Source organism: Peromyscus maniculatus, chromosome 4 (genome assembly GCF_049852395.1).
Source record: "Peromyscus maniculatus bairdii isolate BWxNUB_F1_BW_parent chromosome 4, HU_Pman_BW_mat_3.1, whole genome shotgun sequence".
Lineage (NCBI taxonomy): Eukaryota > Metazoa > Chordata > Mammalia > Rodentia > Cricetidae > Peromyscus > Peromyscus maniculatus.
In genome coordinates, this window is record NC_134855.1 from 153,351,989 (window position 1) to 153,372,731 (window position 20,743).

Here is a 20,743-nt window from a genome sequence, read left to right on the forward strand (position 1 = left end):
GGAATGCGAAGCCATTGCAGGGTGAGTGGCTCACACATCCCCCATCCTCCATCCAAAGGCCAAGTTCACTCCTCACCCTGAGGTGGGGTGGGTGGGGGAGGGCAGACGGGCTGGAGAGCTGAGGGCGGAGGACGGGCTGACTCAATCACTTCTTGCTTTTAATGGAGCCTCGTTAATTTCCTCCCCTGAGAGATGGCTTCGGCCTTCACCTCCAGCCTCCATTAGCCGAGCAGCGCTTTGTCAGCGCATTTATGACAAATTAATTGCAGAGGGGAAACCGCGCTGGGCAGCAAGGACTCTGCTTGGACAGGCTCAGGAGCTGCCGTTTCTTCCCCATCAACATCGGGCCTGCTTAACTATGGACCTCAGGTCCGGCTGTCAGCGTGGTGCAGAAGGAAGATGCCCGGGAGAGCCAGCCACCCCGGCTCTTAGCTTGCATTGACAATGGTATAGCCCAGGGCAACATGCTCTGGAGACTGCAAGACACCTCTGTGACCAAGAAGACTGTGCCATGGCACAGGATCCTGGCTGACATCAAACCCCACTGCCCAGCTGCCAGGGACCATATTTGCCCGTCAGCTAAGACTTGTGCAAACAACCTGGCCCTGACTCCTTCTCCCACCAGTTTTCCATCTCCATTTCCTTTGTTCTGGGCTTCCTTTCATCCCAAAGTGACCCTGTCATCTCTGTTGCCTTACACTAAGCTTCATGCTCTAGTCAGGCTGTGTCCCCCACAAGGCACGGTTTACATCCCAGACTTCCTTCCTCACCTGACCTCAGAGACCAGAATCTAGAGTCCTCAGCTGCAAAGCCCGGCTCTGGGGCCCAGGCGCTGCCGGCCTGTGTTCCACACTTCCGTTATCCACTGCCACGACCCCTGTGTTCCACACTTCCGTTATCCACTGCCACGACCCCTGCTGAGGTGCGCCACTGACATCCTCCTCCCCCTTGCCATGCTTCCCTCTCTGTACCCCAGGGCCAGTGCAGGCTTTAGACCAGCATGCCAAGGCCCCAAAAGACGGAGAGTGAGGAAACCAGGCCACGAGCCATGGAAGTCCCCACGCAGGTGACTGCTGCTGAGGCTCTTGCCTGCCCAGCAACTTGTTCCTCAATGCTTCAGAGAGCTGCCCTTTGCCCTTTGCCCATGCCTGCCCTCCACCCTCCCACAGCCTCAGCTTCTGTTACTGTAGTGGCTCTCTGGCTCCGGGGTAGTCTCTAACACAGTACAGAGAGAAGCAGAGTGAAGAGGGGGGAGGTTCAGTTCTCATCACCCAGAGCACCTGGATGCACATCTTCCTGAAGCGGGACCGAAGCCTGGAACACGCTACAGAAGCAGCGGCTCGTGCCTTGTTGAGCAGACGCACATGTGGCAGCTTTCTCTCATCAACAAACAAGCCAGTCTGGTTATCTATAGAGGTGAGTGGCAAGCCCAGCTGGGGAGAGTGGGCAGAATTGAGATGGAAGATAGAGGAGAGTGTGTAGGGTGGGTGGGGGCTGGAGAGAGCAGGCAGGGGGTGGGTGGGGGCTGGAAGAGAGCATGCAGGGTGGGTAGAGGCTGGGAGAGAGCATGCAGGGTGGGTGGAGGCTGGGAGAGAGCATGCAGGGTGGGTGGAGGCTGAGGGAGAGCATGCAGGGTGGGTGGAGGCTGGAAGAGAGCATGCAGGGTGGGTGGAGGCTGAGGGAGAGCATGCAGGGTGGGTGGAGGCTGGGGGAGAGCATGCAGGGGGTGGGTAGAGGCTGGGAGAGAGCATGCAGGGGGTGGGTGTGGGCTGGGGGAGAGCATGCAGGGGGTGGGTGGAGGCTGGGGGAGAGCATGCAGGGGGTGAGTGGAGGCTGGGGGAGAGCATGCAGGGGGTGGGTAGAGGCTGAAGGAGAGCATGCAGGGGGTGGGTAGAGGCTGGGAGAGAGCATGCAGGGGGTGGGTGGAGGCTGGGGGAGAGCATGCAGGGGGTGGGTGGAGGCTGGGGGAGAGCATGCAGGGGGTGGGTGGAGGCTGGGGGAGAGCATGCAGGGGGTAGGTAGAGGCTGGAGGAGAGCATGCAGGGGGTGGGTGGAGGCTGGGGGAGAGCATGCAGGGGGTGGGTAGAGGCTGGGAGAGAGCATGCAGGGGGTGGGTGTGGGCTGGGAGAGAGCATGCAGAGGGTGGGTGGGGGCTGGGGGAGAGCATGCAGGGGGTGGGTGGGGGCTGGGAGAGAGCATGCAGGGGGTGGGTGGGGGCTGGAAGAGAGCATGCAGGGTGGGTGGGGGCTGGAAGAGAGCATGCAGGGTGGGTGGGGGCTGGGGGAGAGCATGCAGGGGGTGGGTGGGGGCTGGGGGAGAGCATGCAGGGGGTGGGTGGAGGCTGGGGGAGAGCATGCAGGGGGTGGGTAGAGGCTGGGGGAGAGCATACAGGGGGTGGGTGCAGGCTGGGGGAGAGCATGCAGGGGGTGGGTGGAGGCTGGGGGAGAGCATGCAGGGGGTGGGTGGAGGCTGGAGGAGAGCATGCAGGGGGTGGGTGGGGGCTGGAGGAGAGCATGCAGGGGGTGGGTGGAGGCTGGAGGAGAGCATGCAGGGGGTGGGTGGAGGCTGGAGGAGAGCATGCAGGGGGTGGGTGCAGGCTGGGGGAGAGCATGCAGGGGGTGGGTGGGGGCTGGGGGAGAGCATGCAGGGGGTGGGTAGAGGCTGGGGGAGAGCATGCAGGGTGGGTGGGGGCTGGAGGAGAGCATGCAGGGGGTGGGTAGAGGCTGGGGGAGAGCATGCAGGGGGTGGGTAGAGGCTGGGGGAGAGCATGCAGGGGGTGGGTGGGGGCTGGGGGAGAGCATGCAGGGGGTGGGTAGAGGCTGGGGGAGAGCATGCAGGGGGTGGGTGGGGGCTGGGGGAGAGCATGCAGGGGGTGGGTAGAGGCTGGAGGAGAGCATGCAGGGGGTGGGTGGAGGCTGGGGGAGAGCATGCAGGGGGTGGGTGGGGGCTGGGGGAGAGCATGCAGGGGGTGGGTGGGGGCTGGGGGAGAGCATGCAGGGGGTGGGTGGGGGCTGGGGGAGAGCATGCAGGGGGTGGGTGCAGGCTGGGGGGAGGCATGCAGGGGGTGGGTGGAGGCTGGGGGAGAGCATGCAGGGGGTGGGTAGAGGCTGGGAGAGAGCATGCAGGGGGTGGGTGCAGGCTGGGGGAGAGCATGCAGGGTGGGTGGGGGCTGGAAGAGAGCATGCAGGGTGGGTGGGGGCTGGGGGAGAGCATGCAGGGGGTGGGTGGAGGCTGGAGGAGAGCATGCAGGGGGTGGGTAGAGGCTGGGGGAGAGCATGCAGGGGGTGGGTGGGGGCTGGGGGAGAGCATGCAGGGAAGGTGAAAGCAGGATAGTGCATGGGGTGGATGAAGGTGTCCTGGAGGCTTCACAGGCCCTGGGTGTGTCTGAGCTTAGAAGCTTCTGGTGAGCAGTAGAGGTCCTGGGTGTGTGGGAGAGACAGAGACGAGAGGACACGCTGCACGGGATGTCCCAGCGTCAGCACTAGGGGACTTGGGTTTTCTAACAGACAAGTGAAGTATCTCTGCTTCAGGAACGGGAACCAGGAACAGACACCACATCCCAGCACTCCCTGAGTGTTGTGTGGATGCAGATCTGCCTAAAGCCCTCCTGGCTGGGCTGGGGAGGACAGCAAGGCTCCCTCTGAGACCCTGTGCTGAGCTGCACCCCTCTATCCAGATAGATGTGGCCCAGGGCCAAGGCTTCTAAGTATGGCATCCTCTACCTCACAGGGGAGGCAGAGCAAAGGGCGAGAATGAGTGTGGCACTCGGCTCCTCTCTGGAGCAGCCTTCCTGGCCGGCTGACTCTTCCTCTTCGGCCTCCATCTTCAAAGCGACACTGGCTCTCCTCAGGCACTCAGAGCCCCAAGGTGGTGGAGTGTGTCCCAGGGACCGAGTTCCGTCTCCCCCCTCCCAAGCATCTGATGATCACTTCACCACAGCCATGTCTGGCACAGTGTAAGCAATCTCTGCCTGCTGACTGGCCAAGGCCAGTTGATTGACACATGGGCCAGCTAATCACTCCCACAGGGCCAAGGATGAAGGAGCAGGACCAGTTTGCTCTTAGGAAGTTCGGCTACAAGAGGGAAGGTTCTAGGAAGGTCAGATGGACTTGGTAGACCTTGAGAGAGAAGAGGGTGTGCCAACAGCCCTTCCCACTCAGGCTGTTATCACCAAACACCCTGGGCTGGATGGTTTATAATGGCAAGACAGTTGCTTGCAGTGTGTGAATCCGGGAGCGCTAAGGTCACACTGGCAGGTTTGGGGTCTAGTGAGGCACTCACCTCAAAAAGTGATGCCATAGTGGGAGGAGAGAGGGGACTGGAAAGCCCCTCAGCTTTGCCTAAGGATGTGGTTCTCAACATGTGGGTCGCGACCCTTCTGGGGGTCCCATATCAGATATTTACGTTATGGTTTGGAACACTACAACATTACAGTTTGAAATAGCAATGAAGTAATTTTATGGTTGGGGGTCACCACAGCATGAGGAACTGTATCAAATGGTGGCAGCATTAAGTAGATTGAGAACCACTGGTGTAGGGCACTAATCTGGTGTTGGGTCCTAGCCTCTCAGTGGGCTTGCCCTCTGGACTCGGTTTCAGCAGAGGCTCCGGAGGAACACAAATGTTTGGATCACAGCAAACTGCCGTGGTGGAAAACATCTCGGCTCAGGAGCCGATGAAGAGAGCTGCTGGGCTGTGGGCTGCTTGCGCACACCCCAGCTGCCCATATCCTGGAGGCACACACCAGGGGCCGGAGCCACTCTTTGTCCATTTGTCCTGGCCAGCCTGACCTCAAAGACTGGCAGTGCTGGCCACATCAGCAAATGTGTTATTCAGCTGGGTGGATGGGACAAATACCCAAGAGATTTCATACTGAAAGGAGGAAAATGGTCTGCGGGCAGTCAAGCTGGCCTGGCATGCATGAAGCCCGGTATACACGGAACATGGTAGCACATGCCTGTAATCCCACTACTGGAAGGTGAAGGCAGGAGGATCAGAAGTTCAAAGACATGCTTGGCTACGTAGGGAGTTCAAGGCCAGCCTGGGATATATAAGACCCTGTCCCAAACCAAAAACAACCAGTATGTTCCCTTTAGGTCTGGTTTAATCCAAATAAATGTTTAAAAACTTTTAAGCGAAAGGTTTATTTTCTTCTTCTTTCTCCTTCTCTTCTTTTTTGAGACATGGTCTCTCTACATAACCCTGGTTGGCCTGGAAATTGCTATGTAGACCAGGCTGGTCTTGAACTCACAGAGATGTACTTACCTCTGCCTCCCAGGTGCTGGGATTAAAGGCATGCATTATCTCCTGGTATACATACATACACACACACACATACATGAAACATGTATTTTACTTTTTATTTATGTCTCTCTCTGTGTATATGCACATACATCTAGGTGCCTGTGGAGGACAGATGAGGGCATTGGATCCCCTGGAACTGGAGTTACGGGCCATTGTGAGTCACCTGCCGTGTGTGCTAGGAACCAAACACAGGTCCTCTGCAAGAGCAGCAGGTGCTCTTAACCACTGAGCCATCTCTCCTAATTTAAAAAGAGTTTTAAATTTTTTTTTGTTGGGGTGGGAGGTTGTGGGGCACTGTGCTCCAGGCACACCTCTGGAGGTCAGAGGACAGCTGGCATACCTGTGTTTTCTCCTTCCATGGTGTGGTTCTGGGAATTCCAACCTGGGTCATGGGCTGAGCCATCTCACCTGCCCCTGGTTTAATTCTTGAACTCAGTTTTCTGAGTGACTTAGATGCTCTCTAGTCAAATGAAACACTAGCTGTGGGAGGTGCTGACTTTACGTTTTCTTTTCATCTCGGGCGTTTATGCACTGTATGTGGTGCTGGGTTTGGAGGTACACTTTTGTACATACATACAGCCCTCCCTCCCCGTTTCCTCTGTCCTCCCGTCTGTCCCTTTCATCCCCTGCTGGCTTTACCTCTACTTTGATGTCACATCCACGTGTGCGATTCTACAAATCTATGCAAAATCTGGGAGCCACAAATGAGAGAAAACATGATTTTTTTTCCTGGAATGGCTTCATTCACTTAGCATGGTGGTCTCTGGTTACACCCACTTTCCAGCACATGACACATTCTCATTTTTTTATGTGACTGTGCGCACACTCCGAATTCCCTCTATTGACAGACAGCAAGGTTGGTTTCATTTCTCAACTGCTGTGAACAGAGCATAGTCAACAGGGATGTGCAGATATCTGTGTGCTGTGTTGACTTGTCCCTTGTGGTGAACACCCAGAAGTGGTAGAGCTGGCTCACATGATTGATTGATTGATTGATTGATCGATCTTGAGGCAGGAAAGGTTGGTTTGGTTCATGGTGGCAATGGTGTCAGCCCATGGTCCCATGGCTCCATTGCTTTCTGGTCTGTGGCAAGGCAGAGGAGGGACGCTTACCTCAGGGCAGGCAGGAAGAAGAGATGGATAGAGAGACAGGAAGGGGCTTGGCCCAGGCTGTGGCTGTGGCTTCGTGGGTAGAGCACTTGTGTACATGCAAGAAATTCCATCCTTAGCTTCTCATAAACTGGATGTGGTGGTACCCACCCGTTATCCCAGTGCTCAGGAAGTGGAGGTGAGCAGATCAGAAGTTCAAGGTCACCCTTAGCTACATAGTGACTCACAGCCAGTCTGGACTACAAGAGACCCTGATGTCTTCAGGGACTCCTTTCCTTCATCCTCCTAAAGTCTCTACTCCCTCCCAGTGATGTCATCAGACAGCAAATCCTTCTAGAGACCGGTGTATGGATGATCTCAGGGCCCTCAGGATCCTGTCGCTTCATAACGATCAGTCTCAGCCTGGGACCAGGCTGTCAATACCTGTCAGTACATCACATCCAAATCACAAAAAGTCTAGTCCAAGCCCTGTGTGCGGCCACAGGAAGCCCACCAAGGCCGCTTGCCTGTGCCTTCTCCACCTGTCTTCTCTCACGTCACTCCTGAGTCTGGCAGCTCCCTGTGTCGGAGATTCCGTCTGCCCTAAGCACAGTTTCTGTGGTCTGGGGGCCACTGTCTCCCAGAGTCATAGTTCCCAGCTCAGAGGTGAGCAGCGTGGAGTTGCTGGTGTGGGAGAAGCTTCCACGCGGCATGGCTTTGGAACTTGAGTCTGGAGGGAGGGAGGAACGGACAGTGAAGGAGCAAGTGAGGGCTCAGGTCACTGTGCTGTTTAGTTCACGGGGGCTGCAGGTATCCCCAGACCCCTCCGGAGTCTGTGCCCCCCAACCACTGTGGTGGGTTTCTGCCCCCCCCCCCCCCCCGTGCTCTATGGCTTTGTTCCCAACAGTCCTCAGGGGGACTTAAGCTCCCACCACCACATACATTTATTTGTTTGTTTCTTTGGGGGGGCATCAGATGACAATGGATGGGAATTGGTTCTCTCCTTCAATCATGTGGGTCCTGGGCATCCAACTCAGGTCTTCAGACTTGGCAGTAAATGCCCTTACCCACTGAGCCATCTCGCTGGCCCAGGGAAACTTCAATACTATGTCACATGCCTCTGTTCACACTCTCCAGGACTCTCCAGTTCATTTCAGATAAGATGGAGACACTTGACACACGCCTTCAGGCTCTGAGAGGTCCGGCAGGCACCCCCCAAGGCTTTGGCTCCTGGACGTCGATCTCTCTTGTTTCTCAAACTCCTGCGCCTTGTACAGCTCTCACTTCCCACTTCAGGGCCTTGGCACCTGCCCAGTCTACACTTGCAGATCCCTCCGGGACTGTGTCTGTTGGCAGGTCCCTGTTGATTACCTGCTTCAGTTCTCTGACAAGCCCCCCTGACTGTAGGACTCAGCCTCTCCTCTCTGGGAGCAGCCATGACTTGTCCATCCTAAAGGGCTCCTTGCCTGGGCCTGGTGACTGTGACCCACAGCTATGGCCTGTTCTCGCTGCGTGAGCCATATGACGCTCCACCACCAGGATGGGGAAGACGGTCCACTTGACATCCAGACATCCTGGTCCGTTTGTGCTGATTCTAACTATCCACTCGTGGGACTGCTCATGTACGATTCTCTTACTCCAAACCCCAGAATTCTCTGCTTCTGTCCTGCCCAAAGCCCTCTGTGGCTCCTCCTTACCCTGATGTAAATACCTGCATCCTCCCTGCAGCCTGGAGTCCCAGACCACTGTGTCCTTGTTCCAGCCCATTGCCTGATGGTTGACCGCAGGATGACTGTATGAGGCGGGCACTCCCACCTTCTGTGCCCAGGCTCACCTGTGTCTTCTTTTGGCTCCTTGCTGTCTCCAGACTCCGTGACTCCACCCTCTGACGTAGTGTGGATGGTCATCTTGTTGCTGTTGCCGATGGTGGCATCCTCCAGCTGGCAGGATTTGATGTGGACTCTCTGGGCGGTGTTCCCCTCAGGGTGAGCGCCTGGCTCAGGTGTTTGCATGGTGAATGAAGTTCCTTGGTCAGCAGTGGTGGCTGAGACTGCGAGTTAACCGAAGAGAAAAGGCGGGAGAAGCGTTGTACAGGGACCTGGTCCTGACATCAAACCTGTCCGTCCCACCCTCAGGGCTGGCTCTCACCAGTGACCTTGCAGATCTGGCCCATAGCCTTTGCCCAGCCACCTCACCTCCACGTCCTGGCGAATGTCCTCGCTGGCCTGCCCCCGAGCTCACCAAAACCACTCTGGCCTCAGCATCTTCTCCTGGGTCTCTGGGGCCCTCCCTCTTGTCTGTGGCCAGATCCCAGGTAGCCGTCAAGGACGTATTATCCTGCTAGAGTTCATTCCTTTCTTCCCCCGTCTCACCTCAGCATCCACTGGACCCTGGTGTCTCCTCTTCACTTTCACTCAAAAGTCAGAAAATGTCCGCGCTCAGCTTTCCCATCGCCTACCTGTAGGCTCCCTGCACTCCCAGAAACTGCCACAGAAGGCCACCACAGAGCCCTGTTTGCTGGCCCCCTGCTGGGCCCTGCCTCACTGTTCTCTGTGGAGATGCTCCTCTCTGGTTCTGTTGGTCCTCCTGAGACCTCTGGTCATCTAAGAATCTACAGTTCCTGGCTGGCCTCTGGCCAGGTCCTCGAGTCACTGTGCCATTCCCTGATGGCCTCTTTCTCCATTTCCCCAGGCCGCTACCCAGGCTCCAGCCTGCCCCTGTGACCTTGCTTCCTCCCATTCAACCTTCACTGCAGGTGATGACTGAGACTTGCTGCACACCGGTGCCGGGAGACTGGGGACCCTGAGTGCCAGATCTAAAAGCTCAACACGCTATTCAGTGGTATCCCTCCCATGGGTCAGGGTAGAACAAATTTCCCATCATGCTTCTTTTCTCACAAAGAGTCTGGCTTCAGGTCCTTTCTGAATATGTGGGGTGGTGGAGGCCGTGATACCTGGGGGGCTGCCAGTAAAGCTATAAGCGGAGTGTTCCACTGGCTCCCTCGGGACGCTCATTTCGTTGCCGTGGCCCAGCTGCACACGTCGGAGCATGGACTTCTCCATGTGGATGTGCTGATCTCCCCAGGCACCAGGTCGGGGGTCCTGAGAAGAGGGGTCTTCTGATACAGGTAGTGGGAGAGGATGGTGGGGCCTGGGACCTGGGAAGGGCAGAGCATTAAGGATTTGCCAGAGGTGACTCCAGATTGTTCTGTCCCAAGGCTGGGGGACCCAGTGGCAGCTGGAGTTGGGCAGTCTGCAGCATTCGCAGCTAAGCCTACAGTATTGTTGGGGTACCTGCAGATCTAGGGAGCACATGCCACCTGCCTCCTGGCTCTCCTCAACCTTTGACTCCCATCAAAAGAAAGTCCCTTGTGTGGGAACAAGTCCTCCACGCCTCTTGACAAGACAGTTCGGGTCTTTGCCCTGCCTTTATTTCCTTAATGCTCATTTTCAGACTCACTTTTTTTTCCCCCCGAGACAGGGTTTCTCTGTGTAGTTTTGGTGCCTATCCTGGATCTTGCTCTGCAGACCTGGCTCTGCCTCTCAAGTGCTGGGATTAAAGGTGTGCACCACCACCGCCCGGCTTAGACTAACTTTTTATGATTTTCAAATTAAAGGAATGCTAAAACTTTCAAACTCATTTAAGTTTGAAAAAATGGTGAGCCACTTAACATCCATAAGTAAAATAGCCAGATATGATGGTTGTCAGAACTAGGAGCATCATGGTTGGGGAAACTGAGGCCTGGGGTAGAACAGATTTCTCCCAAGGGCATGGGGAGAATCTGGGTTTGGAGCTGATGCTCTTGTGCCTGGGTAACAGGGCTGGAGTGTGAGGTGGCCCCACACCCTCTAAGCTGCAATGCCTATTAGAGAGGAACCCCTCGCTGGACAGCACCAACCTTTGTCAAAACCAGGTTGCCAAGACTGGGGGATGGCTGGGAATGGGTGAGAGCATTGCCATGCAAGCATGAGGGCCTGAGTTTGGATCTAAGCACCCGCATGAAGAATCAGGCATGGCCACAGGCACCTGTACTTCTGGTGCTGGATGACACTGAGACAGGGGGATCGCTGGGGCTTACTGGCTGCAAGGCTTGCTCTAGGTTCAGTGTGACACCCTGTCTGGGGGCAATACGGTGGGAATGACAGAACAGGACACCTGACGTCCTCCTCTGGTTCTGAATGGACTTCAGCAAACACACACACACACACACACACACACACACACACACACACACACACACGGGGGGGGGAGGTGGAGAGAGAGAGGAGACTACTGAGTGATCCAAATTTTTCATGGCAACAGTTAGAGAGAGAGAAATATGTTCAGAGCAGAGAATGGAAGTTGCCCGCTCACCATGTCTCACCTGCTGAGAGAGGGGGCTGAATTGTCCTCACAGAGACGGATTGGATCTCATTGAGAAGGGAAAAATAAAGGGGGTGTAGGTGAGGTGTGATCCAGGCTTCTCATTCTGAGAAAAGCCATGCCTGTCCATGCAGATGAGGAGGTTGCTCTTTCTCCTTGAAGGACCAAGCCCCCCTCACCTTCTCCCCCCACTCAGGCACAGCAGGTGTCCCGGCCAGGCCCCTCCTCTTACCCCTTTGATCACAGTCTATCTGTCTTAGCATGGCATTCCCATGCCCGATCTGGATGGCTTCTGAATTGGCGATGGAGATGTGGTTGTTGGTTCCCTGTTGGTAGATCATGTTGATTGGATTCTGCTGGTAAATAATCGCAGTGGACTCTTGTCTCACTCCAGAATGAGCTACAGAAAAATATTCCGTTGAGTTTCTTTGTTTCAAGGACACAGGGGCTCTTGTATGAATAGCACTATACTTCCCTGGGGACTTGCCGCAGCATGAATCAGACCCCATCCTAGGGGCCCAAGAAAGAAGGTGCCAGGTAAGACTCAGGAGCTCCCTGGAGCTGGCCACAGCCTGCCTTCCCTGTGTCTCATGGATACCATGGTACCTCAGATGGAGCCGCTCCTGAAATCCCTGCAGCAGGTGCCTTACCTGTGTGTCTGCTGCCAGAGCCTTCCAGAGCCTTCCATGCTGAGCCCCAGGCTCCTCTCACTCCAGCAATGGCCAGAAGAGGCCACACGTTTTGTTGGGCCCTATTGACATTATTAAAGACTTAGCTATGTCCCCATGTTTAAAATCTGGCTGCCGTCCATACTGTCACTCTTCTTCAATAGCTGAGGGGGGTGGGCAGGCCGGCCCACACCAGCCGAGCCCAGCTACCTGCTCTGTGTGCTCCACAGGCCTGCTCAGGTTGGAGGACTGTGAGCCTCTGTGAATTCCTTTCTCCACAAATGAAAGTCGCTGAGCATGGTGACAGACACCTGTAACCCCAGTGCTCGGGAGGTGGAAGCAGGAAGATCAGGAGTTCAGGGGCATCTCAGCTACACGAAATTGTCTCATAAAAGAAAGAAAAAAATTAAACCATATCTTCTGCCCATGTTTGTGTAGAGACAAGCACACTCGGGCTGGGGCATTCTAGACATGCATTCATAAAATGTACATTTCTTTATCTGACTTTAAAAGACACTGCCAGGTGTAGTGGTACATGCCTTTAATCCCAAAATCTCTGTGAGTCTGAGTTCAGCTTAGTTTACGTGGTGAGTTCCAGGATAGTTCTACTATGCAAGCCCAGCCCAACACTCACTTTAAAACAACTTTATCCACTTATTTATCAATTTAGGTTTTATATGATTTTTTTTTTTAGTTCAGACTAGCCTTGAACTTGTAACTCTCTTCCCTCTGCCTCCTGAGTGCTGGGCTAAGAGCTCGGCATCATCATGCTTGGACAAAGTGCCCACAGAGAGTCGTTACCAAATTCAGGTTGGCCCCTGTGTCTAGGCTGGGTAAGTCCAGTGTGTCCCTCCCTCCAGACTCTGCACCTGCTACCTTCAGAGCCCTGCAGAGCCCGCTCCACTGAGCCCCAGGCTCCTGGTCCCTCAGCAGTGACTAGAAGAAGCCTCATATCGTTTGTTGGGTCCCACTGACTTTATTAACGATTTGGATGTGTCCCTGGGTTTAAAATCTGGCCGCCATCCTCATTATCAGGCTACCTCCAATAGCCAGAAACCCTATGGCACCATGAGTGAGGCCAAGGCCAGCAGCTAGGTGGCCCTCCCTCTTTAAGCCTGCCCACATCCCTCCCTGCTGGAACCCCTCTCAAAAGAGGATCAGTAAAACATGATCCTAAGGCTGGAGAGGTTGCTAAGTGGTTAGAGCATTGGCTGCTCTTCCAGAGAGCGTAGCACTCAGTAGGCACATGGCAGCTCACAGCCATCTGTTACTCCATTTCCAGCCAGGAGACCCAATTCCCTCTTCTGGCCTCTGCAGGCACCGCATGCCTGTGGTGCATATACATACATGAAGGCAAACACATAAAATAAAATACATAAATCACAAAACAAAGCAAAAGAATCTGACCCTGGACCATCCAATCCTTACCCTTGACTTTTTCAGCCTGACCCTAGATGACACAATCCTGATCCTTGACCTTCCTAACCTGAACTTTGAATTTCCCAACCTGACCCTAGACCATCCACCTCTGACCCCCAACCTCCCCAAACTGACTTTGACCTCTCATACCTAGTTCTTGACTTTTCTGACTTGGGCCATAAATCATCCATGTCTGCCCATCATAGCTCAGAAGGTGTCTATCTCTCATCTTGTACAGGTGTGGGTTCACTTCTTTGGCCGTCTTCATTCCCAGAGCCTTGGCGATATGCAAGGCCTTTTGAGGCCCATTGTCCTTGAGGAAACTGAAGACTCTTTCATCTGCAAGGGGAGGGGCAGGTGCTTAGTAGAAAGAGGGCCCTGTGTTTGCTGTGTCCACCACACCAGCTATAGCCTGGGATACTTATGGAGTCCAGGGGCATGGTCCTGTTCTGTGAGAGGCACATGGTCATACTGAGTGCAGTGGTCATCTGGAGACCAGATGTGTGAATGAGGCTCTCACTCTAGAGGCTGGCTCAGGCTGGCACAGGTGTGTCAGCATCTGGAAGATAAACCACTTCTTGGCTGTTTAGAGCCTTTGGCTTCTAATGGTGAGTCTGGCCTCTGAGACTCTTGCAGAGCCTCAGTGGGAGACATGATCCCAAACACCCACTCCCCTTGTGCCCCTGAGAACGGTTTGGGGAGGCCTATGGTGTGCACTGAACTGAAGGCCGGGGCTCTTTGCAGCTGTGCCTGTATCTTGTTAGGGTCTTGGGGCTGGAGGAAAAAAGATGTACCCGTTGGAGACAGGAGACGCTCCGCTCCACGGAGCACAGGGAACACTTCCACAGGAAGGCTAGGAGATAGGACATTAGGCTGGGATCCTAGGGTTTCCCATGTGCTTGGGTCACAGCTGCTGGCTGCCAAAGGGTGGGGTCTTGAGCCTGCTTCCTTTCCTGTCTCCAGCTATGGGAGTGAGTCAAGCCAAGGTGGCCTTGGGTACAGCAACAGTGCTTGGAACTGTGGGCCCTCTCTGCTCAACGGTTATCAAAGTCACCTGAGGGCTCTGAGGGCATCCTTGCCATCAGCACTCACAGTCACTGTGACAGCTGCCTGGACTCTGTCTTTGCTATTGCCAGTGTCTATTACATACTTACCATGCACAAGCCCTAGGCTCTACATTAGCTCCTTTGGCAAGAAGCAATCAAGAGACCAAGAGAGGACGGCAGAGCTCAGATTTGAAGCCAAGCCTGAACCTGGACTTGCCCATTGCCAAGACAGCTCTTGAAAGGAGTCTGCTGTGGCCCTAAATGACAGATTACCGAGGCTAGGATGGGCAGTGAGGTCCTTGGGGACTGCAGGAACCTCATCTCCAGGAGCATCCCCGCCTAAGCACCATGTTGCAGGACCTTCTAAGGATACTTTGCCCTCCTCCTTCAGGTGGTAAAGGATTTTGTTGAGTGTTTTCTTGGGCACGTGGTACTTCTTTACCAGCTGGGCAATCTTCACAGGGCTCCCGGCTTCACTCAGCACCTGAAGGATCTTTTGCTCTAGATTTTCTTGGGCGGGGGACAAAGAGAAGAGCTGAGTCAAGCCATGTCCCCATGGGAGGCTAGCATCCAAGCTCCAGAGACAAGAGAGATCTGAGAGCCCAGAGCAGAGGAGGCACCCATGACCCAGGCCAAGCAGACAGCATTGAGGGCATCACTCAGAGGCAAGAGTGTCAGTTAGAGTGGACCCCGGCCCCACAGCTGGATGGTTATATGGCAGAGGGGTGCATAGGCTGTCCTGTGTACTGGTGTGGAACCCTAGACAGGTAGGAACCCTCAGCTCTCAGATGATGGAGCAGGAGGGAGAGCAAGCCTGGACCAGAAGCCCCTCCATGGTGCCTGATGCCTCTCCCAGCCTGCCTAGGGAGTTCCTTTCTCTCCAGCTCGGCACCCACGTGGATAGCATGGGTATTCCCAGGTCAGGAGCCCAATGGACATGGGTCTCCCTTCCTGCCTGGTGGATTACACTTCTGAAAACCCAGCTTAGATATTTCCCACTTCTTTTTCTCCCCTACCCTGCCTCAGTGCCATCTTCCTGATGACACTACTCATCTCCCAGGTGACCACCAACTCCAGAAGGGTTCCCTCCAGCACTCTCTACCTAGAGGTCAGATGGACCTCTGCTGTCTACCCAGACTCCTTTGTGCCTGACCCCAGGGATCACCCAAGTTCCACCTCATGCTCCGTTTGGCTCCTTCTGTCTGCCTGCTCATCCATGTGCCTGTTTTTACCTCCCTTTTTTCCTCATGAGACAAAGTCTCACCACATAGCTCAGGCTGGCCAGAAACTCACAGCAATCCTCCTGCCTCAGCAATGCCCCCTGGGATTATAGGAATGAGCTTTCATTCCTGGCTTGGCTTTGCCTTGTCTTGCAAAACCTTTTCTCTGCTGGGGTGTGTGTCCTGCAGTGGGCTCTCCTGCCCTCCCTTCCCCCACTGGCCCCTAAGGGCACATGGGCAGAGCTTTCTCCAAAGGGTGAGCTTGAAGGGCTGGATGGAGGTGACTGGATGGCAAGGGTACTATTCGGAAGCCACAGGGGCCAGGTGAGGGTTAGTTCCTGGTCTTCTCTGCCTGGCCCTGAACCTGCCACCTGGCCTGGCCCCTCCCTGAAACCTTTTGAGCAACAACCTCTAGCATGGTGTGAGGATTGAAAGAAGTGATTTTGGGGGCTGGAGAGATGACTCGGGAGGTTAAGAGCACGGACTGGCGTGCAGGCACACATGCAGGCAGAACACTGTATACGTAATAAATTAACAATTTTTTTAAGTTTCAAAACAAGGAAGAAAAGCAGTAAAGTAAATCCTGCCCACAGGTGCCCAGCCCCACAGCCTCGCCCAGCACAGCTCGGCACCCGGGAGAAGAGCATGAACACAGAATCGGAGCCAAACTTCTTGTCAAAACAAAGTCACCTCTCAGAGTTCAGCGCCCGAAGCCTGTCACAGGCCTTAGTGCCCTCTTCTATGAGGTGAGAGCTACCACTTCTGCCTGAGGGCTGTTATGAACCAGGTCAGGGGTCAAAGCATGATGTGAGGGATCTAGGGCACAGGATCCTTGAAGCAAGCTGGCTTCCTGGGATGCCCTCTTCCTGAGCTCAGATGTCCCCAGAGTGCCAACGCTGCTCAGGGGAGGGAAGAGGCCCAGCTTACCTCCTGTACTCAGGTCAGCAGCAGCTTCCGCCATGCTCAGAGCAACCTCAGGGCACCTTTGAGGCTGGGGGTGCCAGGTTCCTACACTGTGGCCAGGCCTGAGGCGGAGTCCACAGGAACAGAATGGCTTCTGGGACCTGCAGACACCATCTGTTTCTACCCCGGAAACAAGCACCTGTCTGGGTCCATCCTCCCAGCTTTCTGGGGAAATCGAAAATGAAACTTTGGTGTGGTTCTCGAAAGAAATATTGAAATCAGGGTAGAAGAGCAAGTTGGAGCTGAATTATGTGACATGGAAGAGAGGAGTGTTGGCCTCTGGGGGAGGAGTCTTGGACTTCCACTCAGAGAGCAAGACCTTGAAGAGAGTCCCATGAGAGCCCCCGTAAGGGTGAAGACAGTGACCTAGGAAAAGGCGACTGTGAGTCCCCTACTTGCCCACAGGGCAGAGCTAGTACTGTCTACCCACACACCTTCTAGAAAAAGAGTCCCCCACTTTCATAAATTCTCAGAAGAACTGTTCCTTGAACAGTTCAGACACTACTCTGTTCCAATTACAGGTGAAGGGATCGAGCTCACAGAGATGGTCTTGTGTCCACAACTCAAACTACAATATCCCTGAATCTGGGTCCCAGCCGCAGGAGGGAGGCGGGATGCAGCGGGCAGAACCTTGGCACCCCTGTGCACAGGGCAGGACAGGAACAGTAAACAGAGACCAGAAGGAGGCATGGACGTGCCTGCAAAATGTCTGCAAAGCAAGCAGTAGGCGGCAGGTCCCCAGCCAGCCTCACCTTACAGAATCACTGGACAGGCCATGACCAGGCCAGTTCCACAGCCAATTTCAGGGGCCTGTGCATGGGGAAACTTTAAAATTTCCAAGTGATTTTTATGACTTCCAGGGGGCAAACCAGAGCCTGAAGAAGCAGCCAAGGAAAACAGCAAACTGCACTGCCCGTTGCGGCCCCAAATAAATAAGGTCATCTTTTAAATGCTCTCAGATGGGCCTGTTGAGAGACATCACTTAGACTCCCTGGAGGGGCTATTTGGATACCGACCACCAGGTGGCGTCTGCTCATCAACCAGCCCTTGCCCGTGTGTGTGTGTGTGTGTGTGTGGGGGGGGGGGGGTCTTGCTCGGTCCCTGGCCAGGGCGGCCCTGGCCTTAGAGCACTGGGTTTTAGGACATGCCTGCCCTCCTGGTCTCTTTCGTCAGCATCCTTTATTTCCCTGTGTTAGCTGTCCTAAAGGGCAGAACCTAGGCCAGTGGCTCTCAACCTTCCTAATGCTGCGACCTTTACTACAGTTCCTCATGCTGTGTGACCCCCAACCATAAAATTATTTTCGTTGCTACTTCATAGCTGTAATTTTGCTACTTTTATGAACTGTAATGTAAATATCTGTGTTTTCTGCTGGTCTTAGGCCACCCTGTGAAATGGTTGATTGACCCCAAGGGGTTGCAACCCGCATGTTGAGAAACGCTGCCCTAGGTGGGTTTTTCTGTTTGTTTTTGTTTTTGTCCAGTCCTAGGAGTCAGCTCCCCACTGGGCCTCGTTCCCTCAGCTCTGCCCCTGCTTGGTGAGGGTCTCTGCTGACACTTCTGGTATGCAGCAGACTTGGCAGGGACTTAGGGTTACCTGTTTTGTCCAGGACTCATACATGCTGACAATGTGTGGATGGCCCCTCCCTTCCTGTCTCTGAGGTCCTCATCATGAAGTCACACCATGCCTCATTGTGCTTCTCAGAGGATCCATAGTGGGGTGGGGTGGGAAGCCCAGGAAAAGGGATGAGCCAGGACCTGCCCCTCGGTTGCTCTGGGCATCTGAGCCTCGGTTCCTTTAACTAGAAACACAGAGATAACAAGCAAGAAAAGGCATGCTAACCCACGCCATGCATGTGCTCACAAAATTTGCATGAGCAAAAAATAGATTTGGTGCCTCTCCACAGCCGGACTGCAGGCTCCAGACAAAGGCGAATGCTCTTGCACAGGGAACAGGAGAGGGAATGAAGCCTAGGTCCTTGGGCGCTCCAGCCTTCCTGGCATTCCACCAAGGCAGAACCTGACACTGGAGCTCCGTCACAAACACCTCAGCATTCACTAATCTTTTTTCTCTTTAATTGCTGAGACAGAGTTCCACTCCGTAGCCAAGCCTGACTTCGGATTCTCGATCCTCCTACAGTCACCTCTAGAGTGCCAAGACTGCATCATAATGCCTACTGGAAGTCACTTCTTCCTCTTCTTCCTACTTCTCCTCCTCTTCTTCTTCTTTTAGTCCCCCCACCTCCCTGAGACAGGATTTCTCTGTGTAGCCCTGGCTGTCCTGGAACTCACTCTGCAGAACAGGCTGGCTTCAGACTCACAGAGATCCACCTGCCTCCGCCTCCTGATTGCTGGGATTAAAGGCATGTGCAGCTGTCGCCTGGCCAGAATTCTTACTTCTAAAGATTTGGATTATCTTGTATTCTTTTTCTTTGTTTAAGAAAAAATTTAAGTTAATTTCCCACACTTGGATGACCCCTAGCCTCCACAGCAGCAGACTAGGCAGATGCACCTTTCTTTTTTGTGTATGCAACAGGTGGCAGGCACCCCAGGTTTGGTGCAGTCACCCAGCTTCTTTTTAAACTGTGGCTCTGCCACCTGGAACTTCTGTGCTTGGGTTTGTCTTAAGTCTTAGAAGGGCTGCTGGAGTCCACCTATCACATGTGCACTCCTTCGCACAGGAAAGAGTCAAGGGCAGGTGTCCTAGGCAGCTTCAGCTGTCAACTGAATGCAGTTACCTGAGGGAGTGTCAGCTGGGGGTCTGCCCAGTTCTGATTGGCTGTGGACATGTCTGTGAGAAAGCATCATGACTGATGATTGATGGGAGAGGACCCAGACCACTGTGGGCGGCATCATACCTAGGCTGGTTGTCCTGGGCGGTGTATAAAAAGCTGGTTGAGCATGTGTCAAGAAACAGCGCCTTCTGTGGTCTCTGCTTCAGGTTCTACTCTCACTTCTCTCTGGGAGGGCTGTGAAGTGTGAGCCCAAACAAACCTCTCCTCTCTGTTGTTTGTTTGTATTGTTTTTGTCAGAATGTTTACCACAGTAGCAGAACTAAACAAATACAGCAGACACCCTCTTTAAAGAACACATCTTGCAGGCCCCACACACATTCCACTTATATCCTAACAGACAGCACTTAGTCATATGGTCCTGACGTCCACAGAATGCTGGGAAAGGTGGTCTGTATTCTGGATCACCGTGTGTCCAGATAAAACTGGGGTCACGCTGCTTCAGATTACAACAATGTCTATACAACAGATATTGGCAGAGGCCTAGGTGTCCTTGCCAATTCAAGGTTCTTCCTCAAAGTCAGGGCAAGGACATGTCCCTTTATGTCTGCATCAAGGCCATCCTCTGCCACACCAGGCAGTTCCCAGCCTCTTTCTCTAGCGGATGCTACACTGAGTGATGAAGCTGCATTCACAGCTCTGCATTCTCAGAGCCTCTGGTGGGGTTCAAGGCCAATGGGAGAGGGAGGAAGGGAGGGAGGGAGGGAGGGAGGGAGGGAGGGAGGGAGGGAGGGAGGGAGGGAGGGAGGGAGGTGCTTCCTCCTCCAGGCTAGGAAGGGCTCAGAGATGGAAGATGACATGCTAAGCTGGTCTCTTTTTTATCCTGGAGAGCACACTCCTTCCAAATGGCTTGTGTTTTTCTAGAAACTATTAGAAATCCCCGCCCAAAGCAGGGGATAATTACATGCTACCGATCTCAAGTCTTCAGGTTTTGTGATCTCTCTTTTAAAAGAGATATATTTTTACCACATATTGTATTGGCAAAACCCATCTCGTTCCCTCCCCATAACCAGACTCTGGTAAAGAAGGAAGGCTATGAGCTAGGTTTGATCAGAGACCAGATGTGGCTGGTGACTGCAAGGGGATCACCAGCTGTCTCTGGTCCTTGCCTAGAGCAAAGTAAAAAGATCTTCTATGGCAGGTGTGTTGGGGTGACAAGCCCCTCTTCAAGTCCCTGGGGTGTGGGTCCTATAAGAGAGCAATCAGTGGGCCTCAGTGTCTCCCTCCATCCACTGGAGTTGGGCAGCCTTGGGCATCTCCACTTCTTGGCCCTGGGCCTTGAACAAAACCCCCCTCTTTATGGGTCTGTTTTCCCTTTGACAGTGGGATCCCACAGTTCTTAACCTGGACTGGCTGCATCAGAGGTCCCTTCCGAGAGCTAAGGATGTCATGCAGACCTTCTTGTCACTGTTCTCAGCTGTCTCTCTGTGTTGACAAAGACATATTTGTCTGGTTATTTACCAGTTTAGACCATAAACTGGTCATTTACCAGTTTAGACAGCTGGTTTGTGTCAGTGGTGTGTGACGCCCTGGGGTTGGAGACCAGGCTCCCACTCAGGCTCTCAGAGAAACAATTTCCCTGGGAGTCACACAAGGGCTGGAGAAGGCCTCTTCCTTGTGAGCTAGGAACAGGGAAAGGTGGCCTAGCTTGACTGTAGGGATAGCCCATCTGAAGGAGGCGGGCCAGAGGACAGGGAAGGTGGCCATGGGCCAGCCGTAGTGTCTGGGGGAGGCTTTATCCCCTCCCTCCCACTGATCAGCGTTTTAGGTTCCCTTCTCCACATTTCCCACACCCAAACAACTAACTGCCCTGGGCTCGATTCACACCTGACTTTGAATTTTATAGTTGCAACATTATGCTTTACTTATTTTTATTTTTTGTT

At 54.1% G+C, this 20,743-nt stretch overlaps 1 protein-coding gene and 1 long non-coding RNA gene across 3 annotated transcripts; one reads left to right on the forward strand and one right to left on the reverse strand.

Annotated features, from left to right (window-relative positions):
* Positions 1 to 882: 882 nt before the first annotated feature.
* On the forward strand, positions 883 to 17,009 carry LOC143273085 (uncharacterized). The gene is made up of 3 exons (XR_013050971.1): positions 883 to 1,416; positions 15,702 to 15,854; positions 16,932 to 17,009. It is a non-coding gene; the product is annotated as an uncharacterized LOC143273085 (long non-coding RNA).
* Positions 5,347 to 16,505, reverse strand: Zbp1 (Z-DNA binding protein 1). Of its 2 annotated transcripts, XM_076571284.1 has the most exons (8): positions 16,036 to 16,505; positions 14,162 to 14,398; positions 12,993 to 13,181; positions 10,988 to 11,155; positions 9,347 to 9,550; positions 8,228 to 8,443; positions 6,950 to 7,123; positions 5,347 to 6,388 (listed from the first exon to the last, which is right to left on the reverse strand). In XM_076571284.1, exons 1-7 carry the CDS (start codon positions 16,067 to 16,069, stop codon positions 6,951 to 6,953), a joined length of 1,221 nt encoding a protein of 406 aa, XP_076427399.1. In that variant the 5' UTR covers positions 16,070 to 16,505; the 3' UTR covers positions 5,347 to 6,388; position 6,950. The 2 variants fall into 2 exon arrangements, with proteins under 2 accessions (XP_076427399.1, XP_042132827.2); XM_042276893.2 differs by having other exon boundaries at positions 5,347 to 7,123; positions 16,036 to 16,504.
* Positions 17,010 to 20,743: the final 3,734 nt, after the last annotated feature.